General features: G+C 48.8%; 1 protein-coding gene across 1 annotated transcript in view; it reads left to right on the plus strand.

Annotated features, from left to right (window-relative positions):
* ADAD1 (adenosine deaminase domain containing 1) overlaps nucleotides 1–24,534 on the plus strand; it is a gene marked incomplete at both ends in the record, with an annotated part of 395,920 nt that overhangs the window by 338,485 nt on the left and 32,901 nt on the right. Inside the window, one exon of the mRNA XM_082243486.1 lies at nucleotides 13,164–13,296. Within this exon, the coding sequence (XP_082099612.1) occupies nucleotides 13,164–13,296 (133 nt within the window). The remainder of the gene's footprint in view (nucleotides 1–13,163; nucleotides 13,297–24,534) is intronic.

Here is a 24,534-nt window from a genome sequence, read left to right on the forward strand (position 1 = left end):
CTTTTCGGTGTCTTGTCTGCAGGAGTTTCTACAACAAGGTGCAGATAAACGTTTGGTTCTGGGCACCATCAAGGGGTAGATTTCTGCTTTGGCAATTTTGTTTCCAACAGCTGTTGGCTACAAATTCTTTGGTTCACACTTTCGTTCAGGGGGTTCGCCACTTGGCTCCTCTGGTAAGGTCTCTCGTACCTCCATGGGATCTCAATTTGGTTTTGTCGGTTCTTCAAAGACCGCCTTTTGAAAATACTTGTGAACTTGCTCTGTCACAGAAGGTAGCTTTTTTGGTGGCTATTACTTCTGCACGCAGGGTGTCTGAACTGGCTGCGTTGTCCTGTCAGTCACCTTACCTGGTGGTTCACAGGGACAAAGTGGTGCTACGTTCCTGTTAGTCGTTCCTTCCGAAGGTCGTCTCGGGTTTCCACTTGATTGAAGACATTATGTTGCCTTCCTTGTGTCCGAAGCTGAAACATCCTAAAGAAATTGCTTTGCATTCCCTGGATGTGGTTCGGGCAATCAGGGAGTACCTGGCGGGGACTGAGTCGATTTCAAAATTCGGATTCTGAATGTTTGTCCTTATGGATGGATCTCGATAGGGTCAGGCCGCATCTGCTGCGACTATTTCCAGATGGAGCAGACAGACGGTGGTGCAGGCCTATTCCATGAAGGGTCAGGATCCTCCTTTCCTTGTTAAGGCGCATTCTACAAGGACATTCAGTGCCTCCTGGGCCTTCCGTCATCAGGTCTCAGTGGCACAGGTGTGCAAGGTGGCCACATGGTCGTCTGTGCATACATACACCAAGTTTTACAAGGTGGCTGTACTAGAATCTGCAGATGTTGCGTTTGGCCGAAAAAGTTTTGCAGGCCGCTTTTGCAGAGGATCCTGCCTTTTGAAAGTGTATTCTTTCTGGTTGGTGAGCTCCAGTTGTTCCTTGTTGAGCTCCTGGTTTACGTGGTTGGCTATGTTTAGCCCTTTTTGGGAATTATGTGCATGTTGACACAATCATGTTGTCACTGCTTTGGGATGTCCCAAGAGTCAAAGAAGATATGGAGCTGTGTCTGTCAATGAACGAAAGAAAACTAAATTTCTCTCTCGCTTATTGACAGATGCAGATTTGATATCCGTAGGTTATTACTGCCCCCTACAGGAGTAGGACACTAGGCAGAAAAAAATTCTGGCTACGCCTATGGGCAGTCCCAGGGGGTATACTCTCTCTCTCTCTCTCTCTCTCTCTCTCTCTCTCTCTCTCTCCCTGCTATAGGATGTCAGTTTTGTCTGGAGTGGCGCCCGCTCTGTTCTGGTATGGTGAGTAAATGTTTCCCCCCTTTCCCTCATGGCTGACTCTGGGGTGGACGCGGCCCCTCCCTGGGACGGTCAGACCCCCATATTTCTCTGGGTTCCCCTCTGTTCCTCTGTGCACCCCCCTTCCTCGGGGGGGGGGGGGATGTTTGTGTGTGGGATGGCTGGCAGTTCATGCAGGCCGCTAAGGGGCAGGGGTGGGAGGTCCCGATGGTGTGGACAGCTGTTGTGCGGGGGGGGGCTTCCGCCCTTGCTCCCCAGGGTCCACCTGCCGATTGATCGCCTGTTAGTGGGGGACCCCCCTTCCCGCCGCAGCGCGCGCTTCCGCCATTTTCTTGTAACCTCCTCGTGCAGTTCATAGCGGCGGCCATCTTGGTACACCCAGCTCGTTTTTCTTCAGAGCTGGGCTGCAGTGGGAGTTCCTGGAGGCGTGTGAGGGGGTGGAGCCCCTCCCTAGACCCGGGCACATCACTCCACAGGCCTCTCTTTCCATTCAGACAGCGCTGCTGAGCAGTCCTTTGAACTTCGGGTGGTGAGCCTTTTGGGGGTCTCTCTTCTCTCTCTGCGGGGGTCTCTAGGCACGCTGCCTATGTTTGTCATAATTTGCTGACGGGTTCCCCTGGTGTACCATGGACCCTGCTGCACATGTGTCCCCACCTGATCCCCTCGAGGTGGCCGCAGGGCCCTCGGGTCCCCAGCTCACCATTGATTCACTTTTGGTGGAGGTGGCCTGTCAGGGACGGGGGCTAAAAAGCGACCCCCGCCTACCCCTGTCTCGTCTGATGCCTCTGATTCTGAGCCAGTCGCGGCTTACGCGGGTCTCCTCTGGGGCTGCTGTCTCGCGCCCCGTGTCCTCTGATAGTGAGGATGACCTTTCTGCCTCCGCTGTAGCGCAAGACAAGGCTCTGGTGGACGCGCTGATTATGTCTGTCCGGGAGACCCTAGAGCTGGAGGTTGCAGCTGCGGATGCGACTGATATGGAAGTTGGATTTGGCACAGGCAAGCCCTCCAGGGTGGCGAAGGTTTTTCCTTTTTCCAAATGCTTTGACGATATCATTAAGAAGGCGTGGGTCCGTCCGAAACGACCCCCTTGGATGCCCAAACGGATTGCTAGGCGCTACCTGTTTGAAGAGTCCCTCAAGAAATGGAGAGTGCTGCCTTCGGTGGATCCGCCAGTCTCCAGGCTAAATAAGGCTACTATTATCTCGTTAGAGGATTCCTCGTCCTTTAGGGATCTGGTTGATCGTAGGGCGGAATCTGTGTCCCGCTCTATATTCTCCCTGGCGGGGTCAGCCTTCAGTGAAAGTAGAAAAAGTGAGACCGCACTCCGGTTGATAGTTTGGTTGAAATCAAAAAATCGTTTCCTTTATTCCTCAAATAAAAGCAAAAAGACAGTGTACAAGCAGACGTATAGGTTGACTCGTTTCACGACATTCCCAGTCGCTTACTCGTAAACACAACAGTGTGGTTATGAGTAAGCGACTGGGAATGTCGTGAAACGCTTCAACCTATACGTCTGCTTGTACACTGTCTTTTTGCTTTTATTTGAGGAATAAAGGAAACGATTTTTTGATTTCAACCAAACTATCAACCGGAGTGCGGTCTCACTTTTTCTACTTTCAAATGTTCCTGGACTACGGATCCGACCTGCACCAGGTTTGAGACACACACCTGAGCGGCTACACCTCTCGGGGTTAGCCTTCAGACCAGTGCTCTGGTTTCACAAACATTGACGGAATGGGCCAAGTTGTTATGCCGTGACCTGGAGGGGAGAAGCCTCCCCCCTGCCGTGGCAGAGTTGCTGGACCAGATGGTGCAGGGGCTGCAGTTTGTGACGCCGCGCTGGATGCTGCGCCACTGCTGGGGCATGTATCGTTCTCGGCGGTGGTCCTCCGGCGCATGCTATGGTTGAAGTGCTGGTCGGCGGATTAGGCTTCCAAAAAAGCCTTGACTGATCTCCCTTTTCAGGGGGATCGCCTGTTTGGTGCTACCCTGGATGAGATTATCAAAGGTCTAACTGAGGGCAAGAGAGCCTTTTTCCCGCAGGCTGCCAAGGGTAAGGAACCTCGTCGCAGACGGGGACCTTCCTTTTCAGCCCACAATAAGTTTTTTCGTTCCTCCGGGGCAGGTGACAAGGCGAAGCCCTCCAAGCCCCCATCGGGGGGTTTCAAGAGACCCTGGTCTGGTAAGCAAAAATCCGGTCCTTCCAGACCTGAGGATGTCAGTTTCGGCCTGAAGGTGCGCCCCCACCCATGTCAGGAGTGGGGGGGGGGGGGGGCGTCTTCGCCGGGTCCCGGACCCGTGGCTCTCCAGGATTCAAGACAAATGGGTTCACAAGGTCATACGGTCGGGATACAAGATCGATTTTCGATCAGTTCCACTGGTGAGGTTCTTCCCTTCCAATGTGCTTCTGTCCCCGGATCGCCTAAGGGCTCTGTTGGGGGCAGTGCAGGACTTGTTGCAACAGGGAGTGGTCGTTCCGGTTCCCTTTGGGGAACGTTTTCGGGGCTTTTACTCAAATCTGTTCACAGTGCCCAGGAAAGAGGGCAAGGTGCGCCCAATTCTGGACTTAAAGGCGCTCAATTGTTTTGTCCAGGTGCAAAAATTCAAGATGGAGTCCATTCGCACAGTGGTGGCCTCCCTGCATCAGCGGGACTTTCTGGCCTCCTTAGACATCAAGGATGCCCATCTTCATGTTCCCATTTTACGCAGGACACCGTTTTCTGCGCCTTGTTGTGGGAGAGGACCATTATCAGTTTGTGGCGTTACCCTTTGGTCTCTCCTCTGCTCCCCGGGTCTTCACAAAGGTTTTGGCCCCAGTTCTGGCGCTGTTGCGGCAGCGGGGCATATCTGTTCTGGGCTACCTGGACGACGACCTCCGTGCGGAGTCTCCGCAGGCTCTGTTGTCAAACTTGGAGATCATCATGACCTCTTTGGAAGAGTTCGGGTGGCTTGTGAACCTGCAGAAGTCATCCCTGGTTCCCTCCAGGAGGCTGGACTATCTGGGCCTGACTTTGGACGCGTCCTTGGCCAAGGTGTTTCTCCCTGCGGAGAAATTCCAGAAGATACAGTCAGCGACTCAGCTGTTACTGTTAGCCAACCGACCGTCCCTTCGGACCTGCATGAGGGTTCTGGGACTGATGGTGGCATCTTTCGAGGCAGTACCTTTTGCTCAGTTTCATACGAGGACTGTCCAAAAGGAGATTCTTCTTGAATGGAACCGGAATCCCGATTCCCTGGACAATCGGATCCGGCTGAGCGAGCGGACCAGGGACCAGTTTGGTGGCTTCGGTCTCCGATGCTCAGTCAGGGGAAGTAATTTCTTCCGATCTATTGGACGATTATCACCACGGATGCCTGTCTATCCGGGTGTGGAGGGGTTCTCGGCAGGCTGTCTGCTCAGGGGCTCTGGTCCCTGGAAGAATCCAGGTTGCCGATGAATGTGTTGGAACTGAGAGCGATCAGGCTTTGCCTGGTTCACTGGACCGAGCGTCTTCGGGGCTGCCCGGTTCGGATTCAGTCGGACAATGCCACGGCCGTGGCTTATGTCAATCACCAGAGGGGCACCAAGAGTGTTCTGGCGGCCGTGGAAGTGGCCGGCATCCTTCATTGGAACGTTTTGTTCCGGCTCTCTCCGCGGTTCACATTCCGGGCGTGGAAAACTGGCAGGCGGATTTTTTCAGCCGTCAGACCTTGGATCAAGGGGAGTGGTCTCTTCATCCACAGATGTTTCACCAGTTGTGCCTTCTTTGGGGCACCCCGGATGTGGATCTGTTGGCGTCTCGACTCAACAGGAAAGTGCAGAGGTTTGTAGCCCGCTCCCCTGACCCTCTGGCGGACGCTACAGACACGCTGGTTGCCCCGTGGGGGCGGTATCAGCTGCTGTGTATGCCTTTCCTCCTCTCAAGTTGCTGCCGAAACTTCTTCGCAGGATAGAGGCGGAAGGAATTCCAGTCATTCTGGTGGCTCCAGACTGGCCTCGTCGGGCCTGGTACGCCGACTTGGTCAGGCTGGTCGCGGGCGCTCCTTGGCGACTTCCTCTCAGGGAGGATCTGCTGTCTCAGGGACCCATCTTCCATCCTGCTTTACCGTCGCTGGCTTTGACGGATTTGCTGTTGAGAGCCAGGTGCTGAAGGACAGGGGTTTGTCGGCTCCAGTTATTCCTACTCTGCTAAAAGCGAGGAAAGCGACTTCTAGAAAGATCTATCCTCGCACGTGGAAGTCTTATATCGCATGGGGTGAGTCCCTTGGGGTTTCTCCACGTTCTTACTCGGTGGCTCGGATCTTGGCCTTCCTGGAACGGGGTGTTGAGCAGAAGCTTGCCTTGAGCACTATCAAGGGTCAGGTTTCAGCCTTGGCGATTTTCTTCCAAAGGCCACTGGCCACTCATTCCCTGGTGCGGAATTTCATCCAGGGGGTGCGGCACCTGGTTCCTCCGGTGCGCTCGCCCTTGCCGCCCTGGGACCCTAATTTGGTGTTGTCGGTTCTCCAGAAACCTCCCTTTTGAAAATATTAGGGAGATTCCCTTGCTTACCTTATCCTAGAAGGTGGCCTTTTTGGTGGCTATCACTTCTGCGCGCAGGGTGTCGGAACTGGCTACGTTGTCCTGTCGTTCCCCCTATCTGGTGGTTCATAGGGATAAGGTGGTTTTGTCCGAATCCATCCATCCTTCCTTCCTAAGGTGGTTTCCGGTTTTCACTTGAATGAGGATATTGTATTGCCTTCCCTGTGTCCTAAGCCCAGACATCCTCGGGAGTTTGCGTTGCACTCCTTGGATGTGGTTCGGGTAATCAGGGTGTACTTGGCTACTACTGACTCCTTTTAGTAGGTCTGATTCGCTTTTTGTGATCACGGATGGCCCGAGAAAGGGGTTGCCTGCGTCTGCTGCAACTATCTCCAGATGGATCAGGCAGACGGTGGTGCAGACTTATTCTATTAAGGGTCGAGTTCCTCCATTCCCCGTTAAGGCGCACTCTACTCGGGCTCTTAGTGCTTCCTTGGCCTTCCACCATCAGGCGTCGGTGCTTCAGGTTTGCAAGGCGGCTACCTGGTCGTCTGTTCATACCTTTACTAAATTTTATAAGGTTGATGTGCTGGCATCGGCGGATGCCTCTTTTGGCCGCACGGTTTTGCCGGCTGCTGTTTGAGGGGACCTTTGATCTACCTCGGGGGTTCTGTTTTTTTCAGGTGGGTCTCATCTTCTTGTTTTGATGAGTCCTCTGTTCTTCTGGTTGGCTCTGTTTGGCCTTCTGGATTGGGTTTTTTCTGTTTTCCCACCCCTCATTTATGGCACTGCTTTGGGACATCCCTACGGATATCAAGATATTGAATCTGCGTCTGTCAATGAGCGACAGAGAAAACTGGATTTTTGACTTACCGTAAAATCCTTTTCTCTTAAGCTCATTGACAGACGCAGTACCCGCCCCTCTATTTTGAGTTGGGTTGGTATGATTTCTCTGACACTGCTTTGTTACATAACTGACATCCTATAGCAGGGAGAGAGAGGGTATACCCCCTGGGACTGCCCATAGGCGTAGCCAGAATTTTTTTCTGCCTGGTGTCCTACTCCTGTAGGGGGCAGTAATACCCTACGGATATCAAGATATCGAATCTGCATCTGTCAATGAGCTTAAGAGAAAAGGATTTTACGGTATGTCAAAAATCCAGTTTTCTCTTAAGTTCATTGACGGACACACCTTCATAGCTTCATTGACCGTTGGGTTATGCTTCCCCCTACAGGATTAGGACACTAGGTGGAAAAATATTGACAATGCCTCGAGGCCTCCCTTTCTGCCTAGTCAGGAGTAAGGACCTAGCTCCTTGCTGGGATCTTTGGTCCTAGCATTCTTTTCCTTTTTCATCTGAACTTTTTTCCTTTTGCTGTTTTCTTTCTACAATCAAGTTTGTTCCAGTGAGAACTACTAGTAGTGAACTGCCGAACTGGGTGACGTACTGGATATCCTAGACCCTTTTCGCATCTTTCCTTGCAAGGAAGCACACGACCGGGTTTCAGCCTAAATCGCAGCGTACCTCTGGCCCGCACCCCCCCCCCATTCCAAGATGGGGAGGTGATCTTCCCAGGGTGGTGCCCAAGCGGTTCCGAAGGTGTGGTGAGTAGTTCCCCCCCCCCCCCCCCCTCTCCTCAGGAAAATCAGGGTGGGCACAGGCCCCTCCTTGGGTTGGTCGGCCCCTCTTGTGCCCTTCCTACCCTGATGGCACCCCCTCCTCAATAGTGGTCACCTGCTCAAGCTACCCCGCCCCCCCCCCCTGGCTGCGATGGTTGTGCTGATGGGTATGGGGGGTGGGAGCGCGCTGCGGCGGCTCCATTTGCTGTTTACTAATGTCATAATGCCCTGGAGGGGGGTCCTCGGCTTGGCCCCCCATGCTGGATGGGACACCTGATGATGTGTTCAGGGAGTCGCACGCTCGCCACGTGGTGCCACCATTTTCCCATAGCTGACTGCATGGGAGCTCGGCGGCTATTTCTGTGTAGCCCGGCGCCCAAGTTTTAGGTGTTTGCCATTAAAGTCTATGGGCGGCCATTTTCTTGTAGCTTATTGGAGCTGTGCTCGGCGGTGGGCCTCTAGCGGCGGTACAGCCATTTTCTCTTCCTCTGACCGGCATGGAGCAAGCAGTTTGGCGCTTTCTCTCTCCCTACAATAGCGGTGGATGTGAGTCCCTGGGGCTATATATTAGTACTCCTCCTGCTATAGCAGAGCCGGTTGGCGTGCTGGGACCTGTAGTGGCATCGTTACTGCGGTGGTTGAATTTCACAGCTTTTTTTTTTTCCTCAGTTTTTGTGGAACACTGTTGGTCCCCAGGTTATTATGGAGCCCCTAGAGCATGTGTCACCTGACCCATTCTCAGACGGCAGGGCCCTCTGGGTCTCAGCCCGCACTGGCGGCCATCACTAGTGTCAAAAGTGGATATGGCGCTTCAAAATATAGATGGTAAAAAAGTGCCCTCCACCTTCACCTGCTTCCTCTGCGTCCTCAGATTCTTAGGCTGATTTGACCCCACGGGGTCTGCGTCCACACAATTTGAGTGCTCACCGTGAGGATGAGTCCTCTTCCACTAATATCTGCGCAAGAGAAAGCGCTTGTGGAACCACTGTTTGTATCGGTGCGGGAAACTCTAAAAATGGAGGATTGTCGGTGCAATTTGGTGCCCGCAGACCTTCCAAGGCGACTAAGGTATTCCTCTTTCCCACCTATTTTGATGAGATTGTCGCTAGTCAGTGGGGTTCCCCCCCGAAACGCATGGTTGGAATACCTAAGCGTTTCGCTAGGAGGTATCCTTTTGAGGAGTCCCTCTTAAAGAAACCGACAGTCCCACCTGTGGTGGATTCTCAGATTATAAGGTCACTCTGCTACCAGTGGAGGACGCCTCGTCTTTTCAAGACCCTGTAGACAGGAAGGCCGAATCGCTGGTCCACCATCTTTTCACCGTGGCAGGTTCAATTTTGAGGCCGGTTTTCGCCATTACCCTGGTCTCTTAGACCTTAACCAAATGGGCAAAGCTTCTGCGCCACGATTTGGAAGGGGGTCAGCATTCCCCTGAGCTGGAAGAATTGGCGGACCAACTGATACAGGGGTTACAGTATATCTGTGATGCCTCTCTTTACACAGCCTGCAGGGCATCTGTGACTGCAGTGACCCTTCACCGCATCATTTGGCTAAAATGCTGGTCTGCTAACCAGGCTTTCATAAAGGTGCTGAGGGATCTTCCCTTCATGGGGGATCGTCTGTTCAGAGCTTCTATGGAGGAGATCATAAAGAGTCTCACGGGAGGTAACAGCTTCCTGCTTCCGCAGGTCACAAAATGCCTCGCTGCAAACGTTGTCCTGTCTTCTCGGCCCATAGTGTCCCGCGGGGTCACAGGACAAGGGTTCTAAACCTTCCTGTACTTTCTCCGTAGGGGCCCAAGAGACGCTGGGTTGGTAAATCAAAAGTGCTGGACCCGCAGATAAGTTCTCTTTTGCCTGATGGGGCGCCCTTACCTGTTCTTGGGGTGGGGGCACATCTTCGCGTCTTTCCAGACCTGTGGACCTCTTTCATTCAAGACAAATGGATACGCGAGTTGATCCGGTCCGGTAACAAGATTGAGTTTCGGTCCTTGCCTCCGGCAAGGTTCTTTCCTTCCATCCCACGCCTGTCCCCGGATTGGCTACAGGGCCTTCTAGTGGCAGTGCAGGTTTTGCTCTCAATAAGAGTCATTGTACCTTTCCAGAGCCAGAACTTTTTCAGGGGTTTTATTCCAATCTGTTTACTGTTCCCAGGAAGGAAGGCAAGGTCCGTCCAATCTTGGACCTCAAGGCCCTGAACCGCTTTGTGCGGGTTCAGAAATTCAGAATAGAGTCCATTTGCACAGTATTCGCATCCCTTCATCAATGGGATTTTCTGGCCTCTATCGATTTTAAGGACGCTTACCTTCATATCCCAATATATGCCTGGCATCAGCGTTTTCTTCGTGGAGCACTGTCAGTTTGTGGCGTTACCCTTTAGTCTCGCCTCCGCCTCCGCTCCTCGGGTTTTCACAAAAGTGTTGGCCTTGCTCAGGCAGAGGGGGATCGTGGTATTGGGGTACTTTGATGATCTCCTTCTGCAAGCAGAGTCCCAGTATGTCCTACAGAATGATTTGGATATAACTCTGCGAACTCTGCAAAAGTTCGGCTGGACGCTAAATTTTCTGAATTCACACTAAAAATCTGCTCTGGTCCCATCCAATAGATTGGACTACTTGGGCCTGACTTTGGATTCAGCCCTGGCTCTGGTGTTTCTTCCAGAAACAAAAGTGCTGAAGTTGTAGCATGCGATTCGGCTCCTGTTATCCAACCTCCGGTCATCTCTCAGGACTTGCATGCAAGTGCTGGTTTTGAAGGTCTCCGCTTTCGAGGCAGTTCAGTTTGATCAGTTTCATACCAGACCTCTGCAAAAAGAGATTTTGGCCAAATGGAACAAGATTCCTTGGTCCCTGGGCAATCTGGTCCTATTTTGCTGGAGTACGGGGGGTCTTTGCTGTGGTGGCTGTGTTCCCCGGCGCTTCGGCAGGGAAAGTCCTTTTTTCCTCTGTACTGGATAGTGGTTTCCACGGATGCCACTCGACAGGGTGGGGAGCGGTCTTGGGCATGGAATCCGCACAGGGAGTTTGGTCTCGGGAGGAGTCCAGCCTGCGCTCAATATCCTGGAAGTTTGGGCGATCAGACTTTGCCTGGCCCAGTGGACGGATTGATGAAAAAACAGGAATATCGGCGCAAGCATGAATAAATAAATGGATGGAAATAAATAAAAGCAGCTGACACCAAGGTAAAAAATATGTAAAACCCAATGTAAAACTGATAGTGAAAAGTGCAGCGCTAAAACAATAAGACAATAAAAACATCAATGGATAAATGAAAAGTCTATGAATGGTACGCAGTAGTCTTGTAAAAAAGAGGAGAAAACAGTCCAATAAGAAATCCCAATGAAAGTGCTCAGTGCTGATCAGTAAACAGGACACAAGTGCTTGTTCAGTGCAATCCTTCACCAGAGGTACTAGCCTCTCACCTGTAGGCTGTGAAAAGACAGCCTTAAAAGTACACTCCCAGCAATGTGAAAATCCTGACCAGGACAGCAATCACAGAGGGCATCTCTCCTTTTTGTAAAGGTGTTCACAACGATCCCCATGTAATAGAAAGGGGGCAGACCATAGTGCAATATGTTTCAAACACCACAATTTATTAATAAAACAAATGGACAGCCTCTTACTTCAAGGTAATGCAAAAACGAGCAGTACAGCAATCCAGCTGATCTCCAGACAGAGCGGAACGCTCTGCTAACAGGGGCTACGAGTGACGTCACAATCTCCTCCCCCTTGCGCACGCGTATCGTCCATGGGCGGGAGGCTCTGAGTCCGGGTGAATGGTTCCTTCTCCCAGAGGTTTTTCAACAACTGTGTCTCTGGTAGGGGACTCCCAATGTGGACCTACTTGCTTCGCCTTAACCGGAAGGTTCAGCGGTTTGTGGCAAGGTCTCAAGATCCTCTGGCAGATGCTGGGGGCGCTCTGGTGGGTCCTTGGGGCCAGTATCGTCTCACATGCCTTTTTCTCCGTTACAGCTTCTACCGAGACTTCTGTGCAGAATCAAGGCAGAAGGGATTCCAGTTATTCTGGTGGCTCCAGACTAGCCTCTACGATCCTGGTATGCGGGCCTGGTGCTCTTTGGCAGCTCCCTCTCAGGAAAGGTCTTTTGTCTCAAGGACCGAGCCTGCTTTACAGTCGCTGGCTTTAATGGCCTGGCTATTGAAAGCCAGGTATTGAAGGACAGAGGGTTGTCCGATTTTGTGATTCCTTCTTTAAGAGCTAGAAAATCTACTTCTCGACACATTTATCATCGAGTTTGAAAGACGTACGTTACTTGGTGTGAGTCTCGGAGGGTTTCCCCCACGTTCCTTTTCGATATCACATCTGCTGGAGTTCCTACAAAGTGGTGTAGATCAGCGTTTGGCTCTGGGCACCATCAAGGGCCAAATTTCAGCCTTGGCAAGTTTTTTCCAACGCCCGTTAGCCTCTAATTTTTATGGTGCACATTTTCATGCAGGGGCTTCGCCACTTGGCTCCTCCAGTTTGGTCCCCGATACCTCTGTGGGATCTTAATCTGGTGCGGCTACTTCATCAAAAACCACCGTTTGAAAATATTTGTGCGATTCCTCTGCCTACCCTATCACAGAAGGTGACTTTCTTGGTGGCTATTACTTCTGCACGCAGGGTCTCATAACTGGCTGCACTGTCCTTGTTGGTTCACCTTATTTGATGGTTCACAGAGATAAAGTGGTTATCTTCCCCTGTGTGTCGTTCCTTCCCAAGTTCGTCTCAGGTTTCCACTTGAATGAAGACATTGTGTTGCCTTCATTGTGTCCCAAGCCAAAACATCCAAAAGAACTTGCCTTGCGTTCCCTGGATGTAGTTCGGGTCATCATGGTTTACTTGGCGGCGACTGAGTCGATTCGCAAATCGAATTCCTTATTTGTTCTTACGGATGGTTCCCGTAAAGGGCAGGCTGCATCTGCTGCGACCATTTCCAGATGGATCAGGCAGACGGTTGTGCAGGTCTATTCCATCAAGGGTCAGGTTCCTCCTTTCCCTGTTAAGGTGCATTCTACGAGGGTGATTAGTGCCTCCTGGGTCTTCCGTCATGCGACGTCAGTGGTCCAGGTTTGCAAGGCGGCCACCTCGTCTGCTGGGCACACATTCACAAAGTTTTACAAGGTGGAGGTCCTGGCATCTGTGGATGCTGCTTTTGGCCGAAAGGTTTTGCAGGCTGCTATTACAGCGACTACGGCCTTTTGAGGGTGTGTTTTTTCCTGGTAGGTGAGCTCAAGTTGTTCATGGTTGAGCTCTTTGGTTACATGGTTGGCTACATTTAGCCCTTTTGGGGAATTCGTTTTTTCTGCTGTTGGTTCCCGCCCCTCAAGATGACACTGCTTTGGGACATCCCAACGGTCAATGACGATATGAAGTTGTGTCCCTCAATGAACATCAGAGAAAAGGATTTTACGGTAAGACAAAAATCAGTTTTTTTTCCGGACACAGCACCCACCCCTCTGTTGAGTTGGTTTATATATTCCTCTGACACTGCTTGTTACAAACTTAAGTCCTATAGCAGGAAGTGGGAAGTATACCCCCATAGGAGGGCCGTAGGGACATAGTTAAGTTCTGTTTCCACCTAGTCCTACTCCTATGGAGATCAGCATAACCTAAGAGGCAAATAAGATATGGAGCTGTGTCCATCAATGAACATCAGAGAAAAGGATTTTAGGGTAAGACAAAAATCCAGTTTTTTTTAATAAATGTATTTAAATTCTTCATTGTAAACCTTGTCTTATGTAGTTCACCATTTAAAAGCGGACACTCTATGGCAAGTCGTCTTTGCAAAGCTGCAATGTTAAGCCGGTTTAATTTGCTTGTAAAAGAATCAAGAAGAGAGGACATTGGTTGTGGCCTGACCTATCATGAAGCAAAGGTAGAGATCCATTTTATTAATTGCATTTAACCTCAAAATTATTTGTTTTTCAAATTATGTGAAGTTGTCAGGATAGAAAAATAGTAGAATAATCTATTTTTGGAATGTGCCAGACTGTTAATTTAACTAACCAAACATAGGTAAGGATAACCTCTTCACAATTTAATTTAATGATAGTTTATCTTGAACATAACCTGGGTTGAGGAAGTATGTTGGCTGCAATATCTCCTAAATCAGTGGTGTATTTAGGTTTTGTACTGCCCTAGGCCTGACTAAGCTTGTGCACCCCCTAATTTAAATATGACCTACCTTTTTCTGCCAAGTACACACCCCGTCCTGTTTAAGACCCCCCTTTGTCATCTGCAAACCACATCCCTTCCTCTTTAGACTTAACAAACGCAGTGGCTGGTGTGAATGGACCCTAAGCTGTGTTGAGAGGCTTTTGCTGGTTCAAGTAGGTTTTCCATATATATGCAAGTTTATTGGAATGCAAAATCTGTATTAAGCACAGGTAAATGCAGGTCAGAAGGAGGTCAAGTGCACCTGTGAATGATTTCTGAATGATCACTGATACATCTCAATGTCAGAATAAATGCCAGTGCGAAGTGATAACAAAGGCACTTCCAGTGGTGGATGTGCTCATATTCACCTGTCTAATTACTATCTGTGTGTGTTTTGCGGACATAATGTAAGTCAATGGCATTGCGGATGTCAGCGGAATACCATCCGCTGACATCCGATTTTCTTCCTTTCAGTTCTGTTCCGTTTTTTGGAACGGAACAGAACCCTATTTTTCCTTTAAAAAAAAAAAGGAAGGGAAGGAAAATCGGATGTCAGCGGTGTCATCCGCTGACATCCGCAATGTCCATAGACTTACATTATGTCCGCATAATATCCGCAAATGGATGGGATGATATGCGGACACACGGGGCGGATGACACAAGTGTCATTCGCTCCGTGAAAAAAACAAAAAGTCCCGCAGCGGATAAGATCAGCGGAGCAGCCGTGTGAAAGAGCCCTTAAAGTGATACTAGACACACACTAGGGATGCACCGAAATGAAATTCTTGGCCGAAGCCGAAGCCGAATAATAATGAAATGTTTGGCCGAAGGCCGAATACCGAACGCGGTGTTTCGCATTTTTTCCATTTATTTTGCCAATTTTTTGTCCTCTCTCTTGTCCTCTCGTGTCTCTCTCTCTTGTCCTCTCGTGTCTCTCTCGCTTGTCCTCTCGTGTCTCTCTCTCTTGTCCTCTCACTCTCTCTCTCTTGTCCTCTCATGTCTCTCTCTCTCTCTTGTCCTCTCATGTCTCTCTCTCTCTCTTGTCCTCTCATGTCTCTCTCTCTCTCTCTTGTCCTCTCATGTCTCTCTCCCTAAATGTTACTGTAGGGAATGGGATTCAGTGCACACTGCAGCCTTGTACCATAGGGTTAATGTTAGTGACACTGTAGGGCAGTGGTTCTCAAATCCGGTCCTCGGGACCCACCAACAGGCCAGGTTTGCAAGATAACTAAATTACATCACAGGTGATCTCATTTGCTTCTCAGTGATTGCAGTATTCTAGTCTGCATCCCCCAAGGTAATACTTAAAATCTGGCCTGTTAGTGGGTCCCGAGGACCGGATTTGAGAACCACTGCTGTAGGGATTGGGAAGGATGCTGGGAATGGAAATCAGGAAGCATGCAGGCAGCCTTGTAAATTTTAATTGCAGATACAGGGCACTGGGCAGGTCAGGGTTAATGTGGTAACATCAATTACTCAGTGACAGTCAGTCAGTGTCAGTGTGGACTCGATCAGATTATAGTGACAGTCTCTCATAGTGGTGGTAGTAGGAGGCTGGAGGTGGACTAGTAGGAGCCTGGAAAGGAGCACAGCCGCATACATACATTACTCACTCGTGCACTGCAGCCCGCCCCACACATTCAGTGAGTCTTACTCTCCTCCCTAGTTTTTTCAATGGCACATTCAGGAAGCCAATCACGCCGTGAGTAGCGGCACAGCGGAACCAATCAGGTGTGCAGGCACGCGTGATTGGTTCGCTGTGCAGCTAATCACGGCGTGATTGGCTTCCTGAATGTGCCATTGAAAAAACTAGGGAGGAGAGTAAGACTCACTGAATGTGTGGGGCGGGCTGCAGTGCACGAGTGAGTAATGTATGTATGCTCACCGCTGAAGTGTCCCGGCTTCCCCTGCCTAACACGGAAGTCTGTGAGTCCTCCTGTCCTCCTCCGAGTCCCTTCCCCCTGTAAATATCGTGACCTCGGCGATATGAATATCGCCTACGGCCACAGAACGATAGTCGATATCATATCGACTATCGTTCAGCCCTATTGTTCGGCACAAAATTATTCGGCCTTTTGACTTATTCGGCCGAACACCGAAAGTGCTATTTTTTCTATTTTCGGCCGAATAATGTTCGGCCGCCGAATATTCGGTGCATCCCTAACACACACTGTTTTATTTACAATTGTTTCTCCTTTTTATGTTCTGTATATCGATAGTGGCACTGTATTTATTTTAAAACTGCAAAAAAAAAATCCAAGTACCCTGTTTTCATAGTCATATCGACAGCTGTTGCATGACTCAGCTTTTTCCCAGCCAGTCAGCAGGGAAACGTCACAGAGGAAAAAAACATAATAAAAGTTTTAAATCATACAAATGTGTATTTAATCTAAATCTTTATTATTTTTGTACAAAAACATTGTGTGGGCTATCTAGGGGGAGGTTCTTCCAATCACAGCCTATTTCACACCCCTTCTGCCTGTGTCTATTGTTTATGCTTAAAAGTGCCTAGACTTACAGGGGGGTGAAGCCTCCATCAATCAGCATGTAATACTTTGCCCCCCATAGTGTGGAGCTTTTTAGTGGGCATGGAGGAGAAGAGAGGGAGTCGGCTGTCATTTATTCAGAATGTATATGCCCACTAGGGATGCACCGAATGTTCGGCAACCGAAATTATTCGGCCTAAAATAGCAAAAAAAGCACTTTCCGAATAAGTAAAAAGGCCGAATAAATTTGTGCTGAACAATGACGTTTGTTCACCCGACCGGCGACCCGCCATTCCCGAGCATCACTGTAAACATAGCCGGAGGCACTACAGGAAGCAGAGCGGATGCTTCCTGTATAGCCGCTTAGCGCCGGCTTCTGTCACAGGCGGAGTGATACCAAATGTACTCCGCCTCCGCCTGTGACAGAGCACAGGAACCATACAGCAAACATCGACTCTGCAGATGGGAGGGAGGTAAGGAGAGACATGAGAGGACAGAGACACGAGAGGACAAGAGAGAGAGACAGAGGACAAGAGAGAGCGGACAAGAGAGAGAGAGAGGACAAGAGAGAGAGACATGAGAGGACGAGCGAGAGAGAGACATGAGAGGACAAGAGAGAGAGAGACATGAGAGGACAAGAGAGAGAGAGAGACATGAGAGGACAAGAGAGAGAGAGAGACATGAGAGGACAAGAGAGAGAGAGTGAGAGGACAAGCGAGAGAGACACGAGAGGACAAGCGAGAGAGACACGAGAGGACAAGCGAGAGAGACACGAGAGGACAAGAGAGAGGACAAAAAATTGGCAAAATAAATGGAAAAAATGCGAAACACCGCGTTCGATATTCGGCCTTCGGCCAAGCATTTCATTATTATTCGGCTTCGGCCAAGAATTTCATTTCTTTGCATCCCTAATGCCCACATATGGAACACTAAAGTCATGTCAGCTAATTAGAATATAGAGAAAGTGAATATTTTAGAAGGAACTGAAACTGGAGCATGCTCAACAGATGTGGCTGGTATACACAACCTCAGCTACAGCAGGGAGACAGACAAGGAGGGAGGAGCAGTGAACAGAAGGATCTACCAGTTTTTTTTTTTTTTTTTTTTTACAAAATCATAAAACATCCCATAGTGACTGAGTGTGAAAAGCATGTACTGACAATTAATGATGATGTGGGTTTAATGACACTTTAGGTCTGCTGGGGCTGCTAAAATATCATCCAAGATGGTGGCATCCAGCAGCAGTGTAGGGGCTTTTGGATGTCTATACAACATAGTCTTTTACAGTTAAACATGCCTGAAATACGATAAATGCACATATAATCTTATGGATAATTGTTGTTGAAATGAAAGGTGAGCCGGTCTTTGTAATGATTTAAGCTCCGGAAGGATTTACCCCCTTCATGACCAGAGCATTTTCTCCTTTCACCCTTCCAAGACGGCCTACATATGAGAGATTGTGGCTCCGCCTCACAGGAAACACAACTAATTTGCAGCTGTTAAAAAGGTCCCACCCATCCTTGAGCTTCAGTTCATTTGTGTTTCCAACCTCACATCGGAACGTTTGTTTTTTTTCTGACCTGAAGGCAAAGGACTGTCTGATAGGTACCCCTGGAAGGCAGCTATGGATGGCCTAATGGCAGGTTCCTCCCTATCTGCATCCTGGAAACAGGAACTTTCAGGTCGCCAACATGCCAGGTAGTCGGTTTACCTTACAGTGAAGGTCCCTCTATACCTGAAGTCCTGTTGTCTCTGCAGGAAAAGTCTCCTCCATTGGCTCCTTTAGGCGGTAAGGATTTTCGAATTTCCTGCCAAGGAGCGCGCCTCAAGCCTCGCTGTGGAGACCGGAAGTTTCGGCGGAAGAGGCGGAGCGAGTGATACCCGGAAGAGGCGCAGCGTGGAGACGACGCCGGGTCCATGTGAATTCATGGCAGAGTCTCCGGCTACGAAAGGGCTGAAATTGCCCCAAAAAGAGACACGGATGTCCGCACTTCCCACAGAGGAAAAAGCGGCAGTGCAGGTGGCGACAGGACCGGGTAAGTGACTACACCGGTGGCGGGCCGACTGCTGTCTATTGGAAGACAGGCATGCCTTGTCATTTCCTGATCTAAGTAGCCGCAGTGGTAGACTAGAGAATGTCTATTGTTTCACATTACTGTGTCTCTTTTGTCTTCTTGTGTTTATACACAGTTCTGCCACCGGCACAGGAGGCCCCTGCCAAACCCCCTTCTAACACCAACACTAGCCTGTCTAGAAAATGTGGAAATTGTGGGGTTAGATTGTCTAAGTCTTACTTAAAGCCCTAAAGCCATACTTGTATTAATAAGTTAGCAGGGCAAGAAGCATCAATTCTAATGAAGGATTTTCTCAAATCAATGCAAGAGGAAATGTTAGCTACTATTCAGTCATTCAGGACTACAGCAGCTATCCCGCAAACCCCAGCACAGACAGAGGAAGTATCCAAGGATAGCTTGTCCTCTCAGGATAGTGGGTGGTCAAGAGGACCCTCATCTCTCTGGTCAGGATCACAAACCATTCCCTCATCACAAGTCAGGGAAAAGGAGGATCCAGGGGAAGGCACTAGTTACATGGGAGGTCCATCCTGTTCGGATAAGGACTCAAAGTGACAGTAAGGAGGAAAGGGATAAGTTCAGAAGAAACAAAAGCCTCTTTCCGTTGGAATGTATGGAGGGCCTCCTTAAGGTGGTACATGCCACTGAAGGTATCCCTACCCCAGTAAGGGAGTCTTCCAGTAAAGACAAAGTGTACAAGGGCTTGGAAACAGCCCAGTACAGAAAAATTCCCATTCACAAGTCGTTAAAACACATGATACACCAAGAATGGAAATTCCCTATGCATGCCTTAGCCAGACCAAATAGCTGGAAAAGAAGGTATCCCTTTGAGGAACAGGAATTAGAGGTATTTACAAAGTCCAAAACTGGACGCTCCTCTGGCTCAGCTATCAAGAGGGACAGATTTGTCCTTTGAAAATGTTGGTCATATTAAGGATCCTATGGATCGCAGGATCTAATCCTTATTGAAAAAGGCTTGGACCTCTAACGCTTATAATATGACTACAGCTCTAGCTAATACCTGTATGTCCAGAAATGCAGACTTCTGGATCAAGGAATTGTCTAATCATGTCCCTGCGATGGAGGGATCACAAGACCTGAAAAAGATTGAAAAAGCAGTATCCTACCTAGCAGACTCAGCAGTGGAGTCAATAGTAGCATCTAGCGCTAGTGAATTCTGCTAGAAGGGCAGTTTGGGTCAAAGCATTAGAAGGTGATAAAGCTTCCAAAGTAAGACTCGGCGCATTACCCTTTGAGGGTTCATTTCTGTTTGGTTCAGGACTAGATGATGCCTTGTCCAGATCCGCAGAGAAGGGGAAAAAATTCCCCATTAAGAAAAAGGACAAAATGGGAAGGTATTCCTTTCGGAACTTCCAGGACAAAAATCAAAAAAGGCCTTTCAGGGGACAGGCCAGGAGAGGTGGTCCTGCCAGGAGAGGTGGTCCAGATAATTCGGGAAGGTTACCGACTGGAGTTTGCCTCTCAGCCGGTGTCAGAAATAACAGTGACTTATCCCTCAAAAGTAGAACAAAAGAGAAGGGCACTGATGGAAGGTATTCGGGAACTAACAGAACAGAGGGTGATTTCACCTGTACCAACAGGTCAGGTATTCCAAGGCTTTTACTCCCACATATTTGTGCTGCCAAAACCCTCAGGAAAATTCTGGCTAGTCATAAACCTCAAAAAATTAAACAAATTTCTGATATACAAGAAGTTCTCCATGGAGAATATTTATGCGGTCAGAAAAAAATCTGTGCCAGAACGTCTTTATGACCACATTGAATTTAAGGGATGCTTACCTACATGTTCCAATTTATCCGGAACATCAAGCATTTCTCAGATTCGCTATTGTGACGGAAGAAGGAACTGCACATTGGCAGTTCAGAGCTCTTCCCTTTTGGCTTGGCAGCAAGTCCAAGGATCTTTACAAAGATCTTGGCAGAGGTAGTAGGCCATCTTCATCTGCAAGGCCTTAATTTGATCCCGTATCTGGACGATATGTTGATCTTTGCAAGTTAAGAAAGACAGGCCATGGCAGACACCCAAAAGGTGATGTCGGTCCTACAAATAGTAGGATGGCTGCTAAATATGAAGAAATCTTAAATACAGCCAACGCAGGTCCAACTCTATCTGGGGTACAAGATAGATTCCGGACTCAAGAAACTTTTTCTCCCAGGAGAAAAGGTGGTCTCAGCGGTAAAGGATATCTGCTGTCATCCTTGGTGTTTCAGGAGACAGATCATGAGAGTTTTAGGGCTAATGACAGCATGTATTCCAGCTGTAGAGTGGGCCCAATTGCACTCACGAGACCTCAAATTTTTTCACCTGATCTCTTGTAACAAGAGACAGGAGTCCATAGACGAAAAGAAAAGATTACACTGTCCCCTCAAGTAATATTATCACTAAAATGGTGGACAGTTCCCCAAAACCTGAAGGAGGGGCGACTCTGGGGTCAAGAGCTACCCGTAAGGATTACCACGGACGCAAGTTCCGAAGGGTGGGGAGCTCACCTAGAAGGAGCTCGGACCCAGGCACCTGGGATATACAGCTGAGTCAAGCCTCATCCAACTACAGAGAACTGAAAGCAGTGGGAAAGGCCTTGAGCCTTCGAGAAGGACATTCTAGGGAAAGAAGTCCAAGTCCATTCAGACAATGCTACAGCAGTAGCTTACTTGAATCATCAAGGGGGGACCAGATCAGGCACCCTGCTAAGATTAGCTCAAGAGACTCTGGGCAGAAAAGAGAGTGATTTCCCTTTCAGCCATGTACATAAAAGGAAAGGACAACTGGGAAGCGGACTTCCTCAGTCGTCATTCCATCAAACAGACAGAATTGGAACTGAACCCCAGAATTTTTCAACTACTAGTCCAAAAATATGGTCAGCCAGAAGTGGACATGTTTGCCACTTGGCAGAACTGAAAAGTAGGACAGTTCTTTTCTCTGACAAGGCAGATGGTTATGCTGGGCCTGGATGCTCTTGCACAGCCTTGGCCTTTCAGGCTAGCCTATGCCTTTCCCCCACAAAATCTGATTTCGAGAGTTCTGTAGAGACTCAGCGGATGACCGCAACTACGCCTCATCCTGGTGACACCTGAGTGGCCAAAGAGAACGTGGTTCGCAACCTTGGTATCCCTATCAGTGACAGCTCCTTGGAAACTACCAGAGGTTCTAGATCTGTTACTACAAGGGCCTCTGATCCCAGACCGCAGTTTTTTCAGTTAACAGCCTGGGTAGTGAGCGCCAAATCCTGAAGGAGAAAGGTTGTTCAGACAGAGTCATTGATACCCTCCTTTTAAGTAGAAAGCCAGTGACTAGGAAAATTTATTCCAAAATCTGGAAAACATTATGTACTTGGCAGAGTCGGAAGAAAAATTCCTCTGCCTCAATCCCAATGATCCTGGAATTTGTACAGGATGGGGTAGATAAGGGGGTGGCAGTTACAGGATGGGGTAGATAAGGGGGCGGCACTTTGTTTTTTTAGACAATAGTCTGGCCAAAGAGCCTTTAATTAAGAGGTTTCTGTTAGCTCGGGGAAGAGCATCTCCAATTAACAGAACTAATGTTCCAGTTTGGAACTTAACGCTAGTAGTACTAGAGACATTATCTAGTGAAGCCTTTGAACAAAATTAGTTTAAACATTTTGTCAATTAAGTTAACTTTTTTCTGTTGGCAATCACCACAGCCAGAAGAGTGGGAGATTTACAAAGTTTATCCATAAAAGAACCCTTTATTCAAATTCTCCAAGACAGAGTGATTCTTAGACCAGACCCACTGTACCTACCCAAGGTAGTGTCTTCCTTTCACAGGAATCAAGAAATGGTTCTGCCATCTTTCTGTGAAAAACCTAAATGTGCAAAGGAACAAAAATTTCATTGCTTAGATCGGGGGGGGGGGGGGAACCTACGTCCGGGGGGCCGTATGCGGCCCTCAAAGTCATTTGGTCCGGCCCCCCATGCAGCTGAGTCTGTGTCTCTCAGCTGATCTGTCAGAATGGAGCCAATGCTTCCTGTATAGTTCTGGCTCCGTTCTGACTGAGTGAGTCACAGGTGGAGTGATATCAAATGCCCTCCGCCTGTGACCAATACAGGAAACATTGCCACTTCCCGCCAGCAGCACACACAGCAGTACCAGCCAGAGCCAGCAGTACCAGCCAGAGCCAGCAGTACTCACAGCAGTACCAGCCAGAGCCAGCAGTACTCACAGCAGTACCAGCCAGAGCCAGCAGTACCAGGCAGAACCAGCCAGAGCCAGTAGTACCCACAGCAGTACCAGCCAGAGTCAGCAGTACCCACAACAGTACCAGCCAGCAGTACCTACAGCACAGTACCAGCCAGCTGTACCCACAGCAGTACCAGCCAGCAGTACCAGCCAGCAGTACCAGCCTTAGCCAGAAGTACCAGCCAGCAGTACCCAAGGCAGTACCTACAACACAGTACCAGCCTGAATAAGCAATACCCACAGCAGTACCAACCTGAGCCAGCAGTTCCCACAGTACAAGCCAGCAGTACCAGCCTGAGCCAGCAGTACCCACAGCACAGTACAAGCCAGCAGTACCAGCCTGAGCCAGCAGTACCAGCCAGCAGTACTCACAGCACAGTACAAGCCAGCAGTACCAGCCAGCAGTACCCACAGCACAGTACAAGCCAGCAGTACCAGCCAGCTGTACCTACCAGCAGTACCAGCCAGCTATAGCCACCAGCATTACCCACCAGCAGTTCTTTTCAAAACTTACCACCACAAAGTCGACTGCGCTCCAGACTGACCGACGCAAACCTGGAAAACCAGTTGCGAGTAGCAACATCATCAAGACCAGCTAACATCACACACCTCACCAAACAGAAGCAGTTGCAGCCATCACATTAGGGGTGAGTTAATTGGATTTTTGACCAAATTTAACAGGCACATTTTTAAGTTGATAATTTTGTACGGCCCCCGAATGATTCTATAAATACCCAAATGGCCCTTGGCAGAAAAAAGGTTCCCCACCCCTGGCTTAGATGTAAGGTGTCTTCTTGCATATTTGGAAAGAACCAAAGGGTTTAGGAGGTCTAGCCACCTGTTAGTTCTACATTCTGGACCAAGAAGGGGATTACAAACTTCAAAGCCCTCGATCTCTAGGTGGATTAAGCAAGCCATTAGCATGTCATATAAGGTGTCAGGTATCCCCACACCAGCAAATCTAAAGGCACATTCCACAAGGGGCATGGCAACTTCCTGGGCCGAGAGAGCCGGAGCATCCTGGGAGCAGATCCGCCATGCAGCCACCTGGTCCAGCCAAGATACCTTCCTAAAGCACTATCGTGTGGAAGTACTGTCGCAACAAGACCTTGCCTTTGGCAGAAAGGTTTTACAGGCAGTGGTCCCGCCCTAAGGTAGGCCAGTATGGATTCCTTTATTATCCTCTCATATGTAGGCCGTCCTAGAAGGGTGAAAGGAGAAAACTTACCGTTAGTGTACTGGTAACGGCCTTTCTCTTAATCCTTCCAGGACGGCCAGCCTACTTCCCGCCCAAAGATGGTGGTGAGTTAAAAATGTATATATAGATATGTATATATGTGTAACTGTATGTTATTGGATAACTATGTCCCTTGAAGGTTCGGTTGGAAAGGTACTTTTCTATTACTGAAGCTCAAGAATGGGTGGGACCTTTTTAACAGCTGCAAATTAGTTGTGTTTCCTGTAAGGCGGAGCCACAATCTCTCATATGTAGGCCGTCCTGGAAGGATTAAGAGAAAGGCCGTTGCCAGTACACGAACGGTAAGTTTTTGCTATTCAGCACTGCGCTATTTTAAGTGACAATCGTCCGGTCGTGCAGCACTTTACCCAAATTACATTAATATCGTTTTTACACAAATGGAGCTTTCTTTTGGTGGTATTTGATTACCACTGAGTTAAACAAATAAGTTGACATTTTTGAAGAAAAAATAAAATAATTCTTTGTACTTTCGGTTATAAAAAATATTCAATAAAATCAAATTTGGTCATTAATTTAGCCCAAAATTTATTCTGCTACATGTCTTTGATAATAAAAAAAAGTGTATATTGTTTTGAGTGAAAGTTAGTGTCTACAAACCATGGTGTATATACAGTGCCGTACAATGGTGTTCTTTGGGTGATGTGTTCGGTTTGCGACAGAGATGGCGTTTTCTTTGACGGCAGAAAAGTCTAATTTTAGTCTCCTCAGACCAGAGCACCTTCCTCCATACATTTTGAGAGTCTCCCACATGCCTCTTCGCAAACTCAAAAAGTGCCATTTTGTTTTTTGCTGAAAGTAATGGCTTTCTTCTAGCTACTCTGGGCTTCCCTGTGCTGGGGGAAAGCCCAACTCTATGGAGCGTATGGCTTATTGTCGTCCTATGTACAGATACTCCAGTCTCTGCTGTGGAACTCTGCAGCTCC

The sequence above is a fragment of the Pelophylax lessonae genome, assembly GCF_965119305.1.
Source record: "Pelophylax lessonae genome assembly, chromosome: 1".
NCBI lineage: Eukaryota > Metazoa > Chordata > Amphibia > Anura > Ranidae > Pelophylax > Pelophylax lessonae.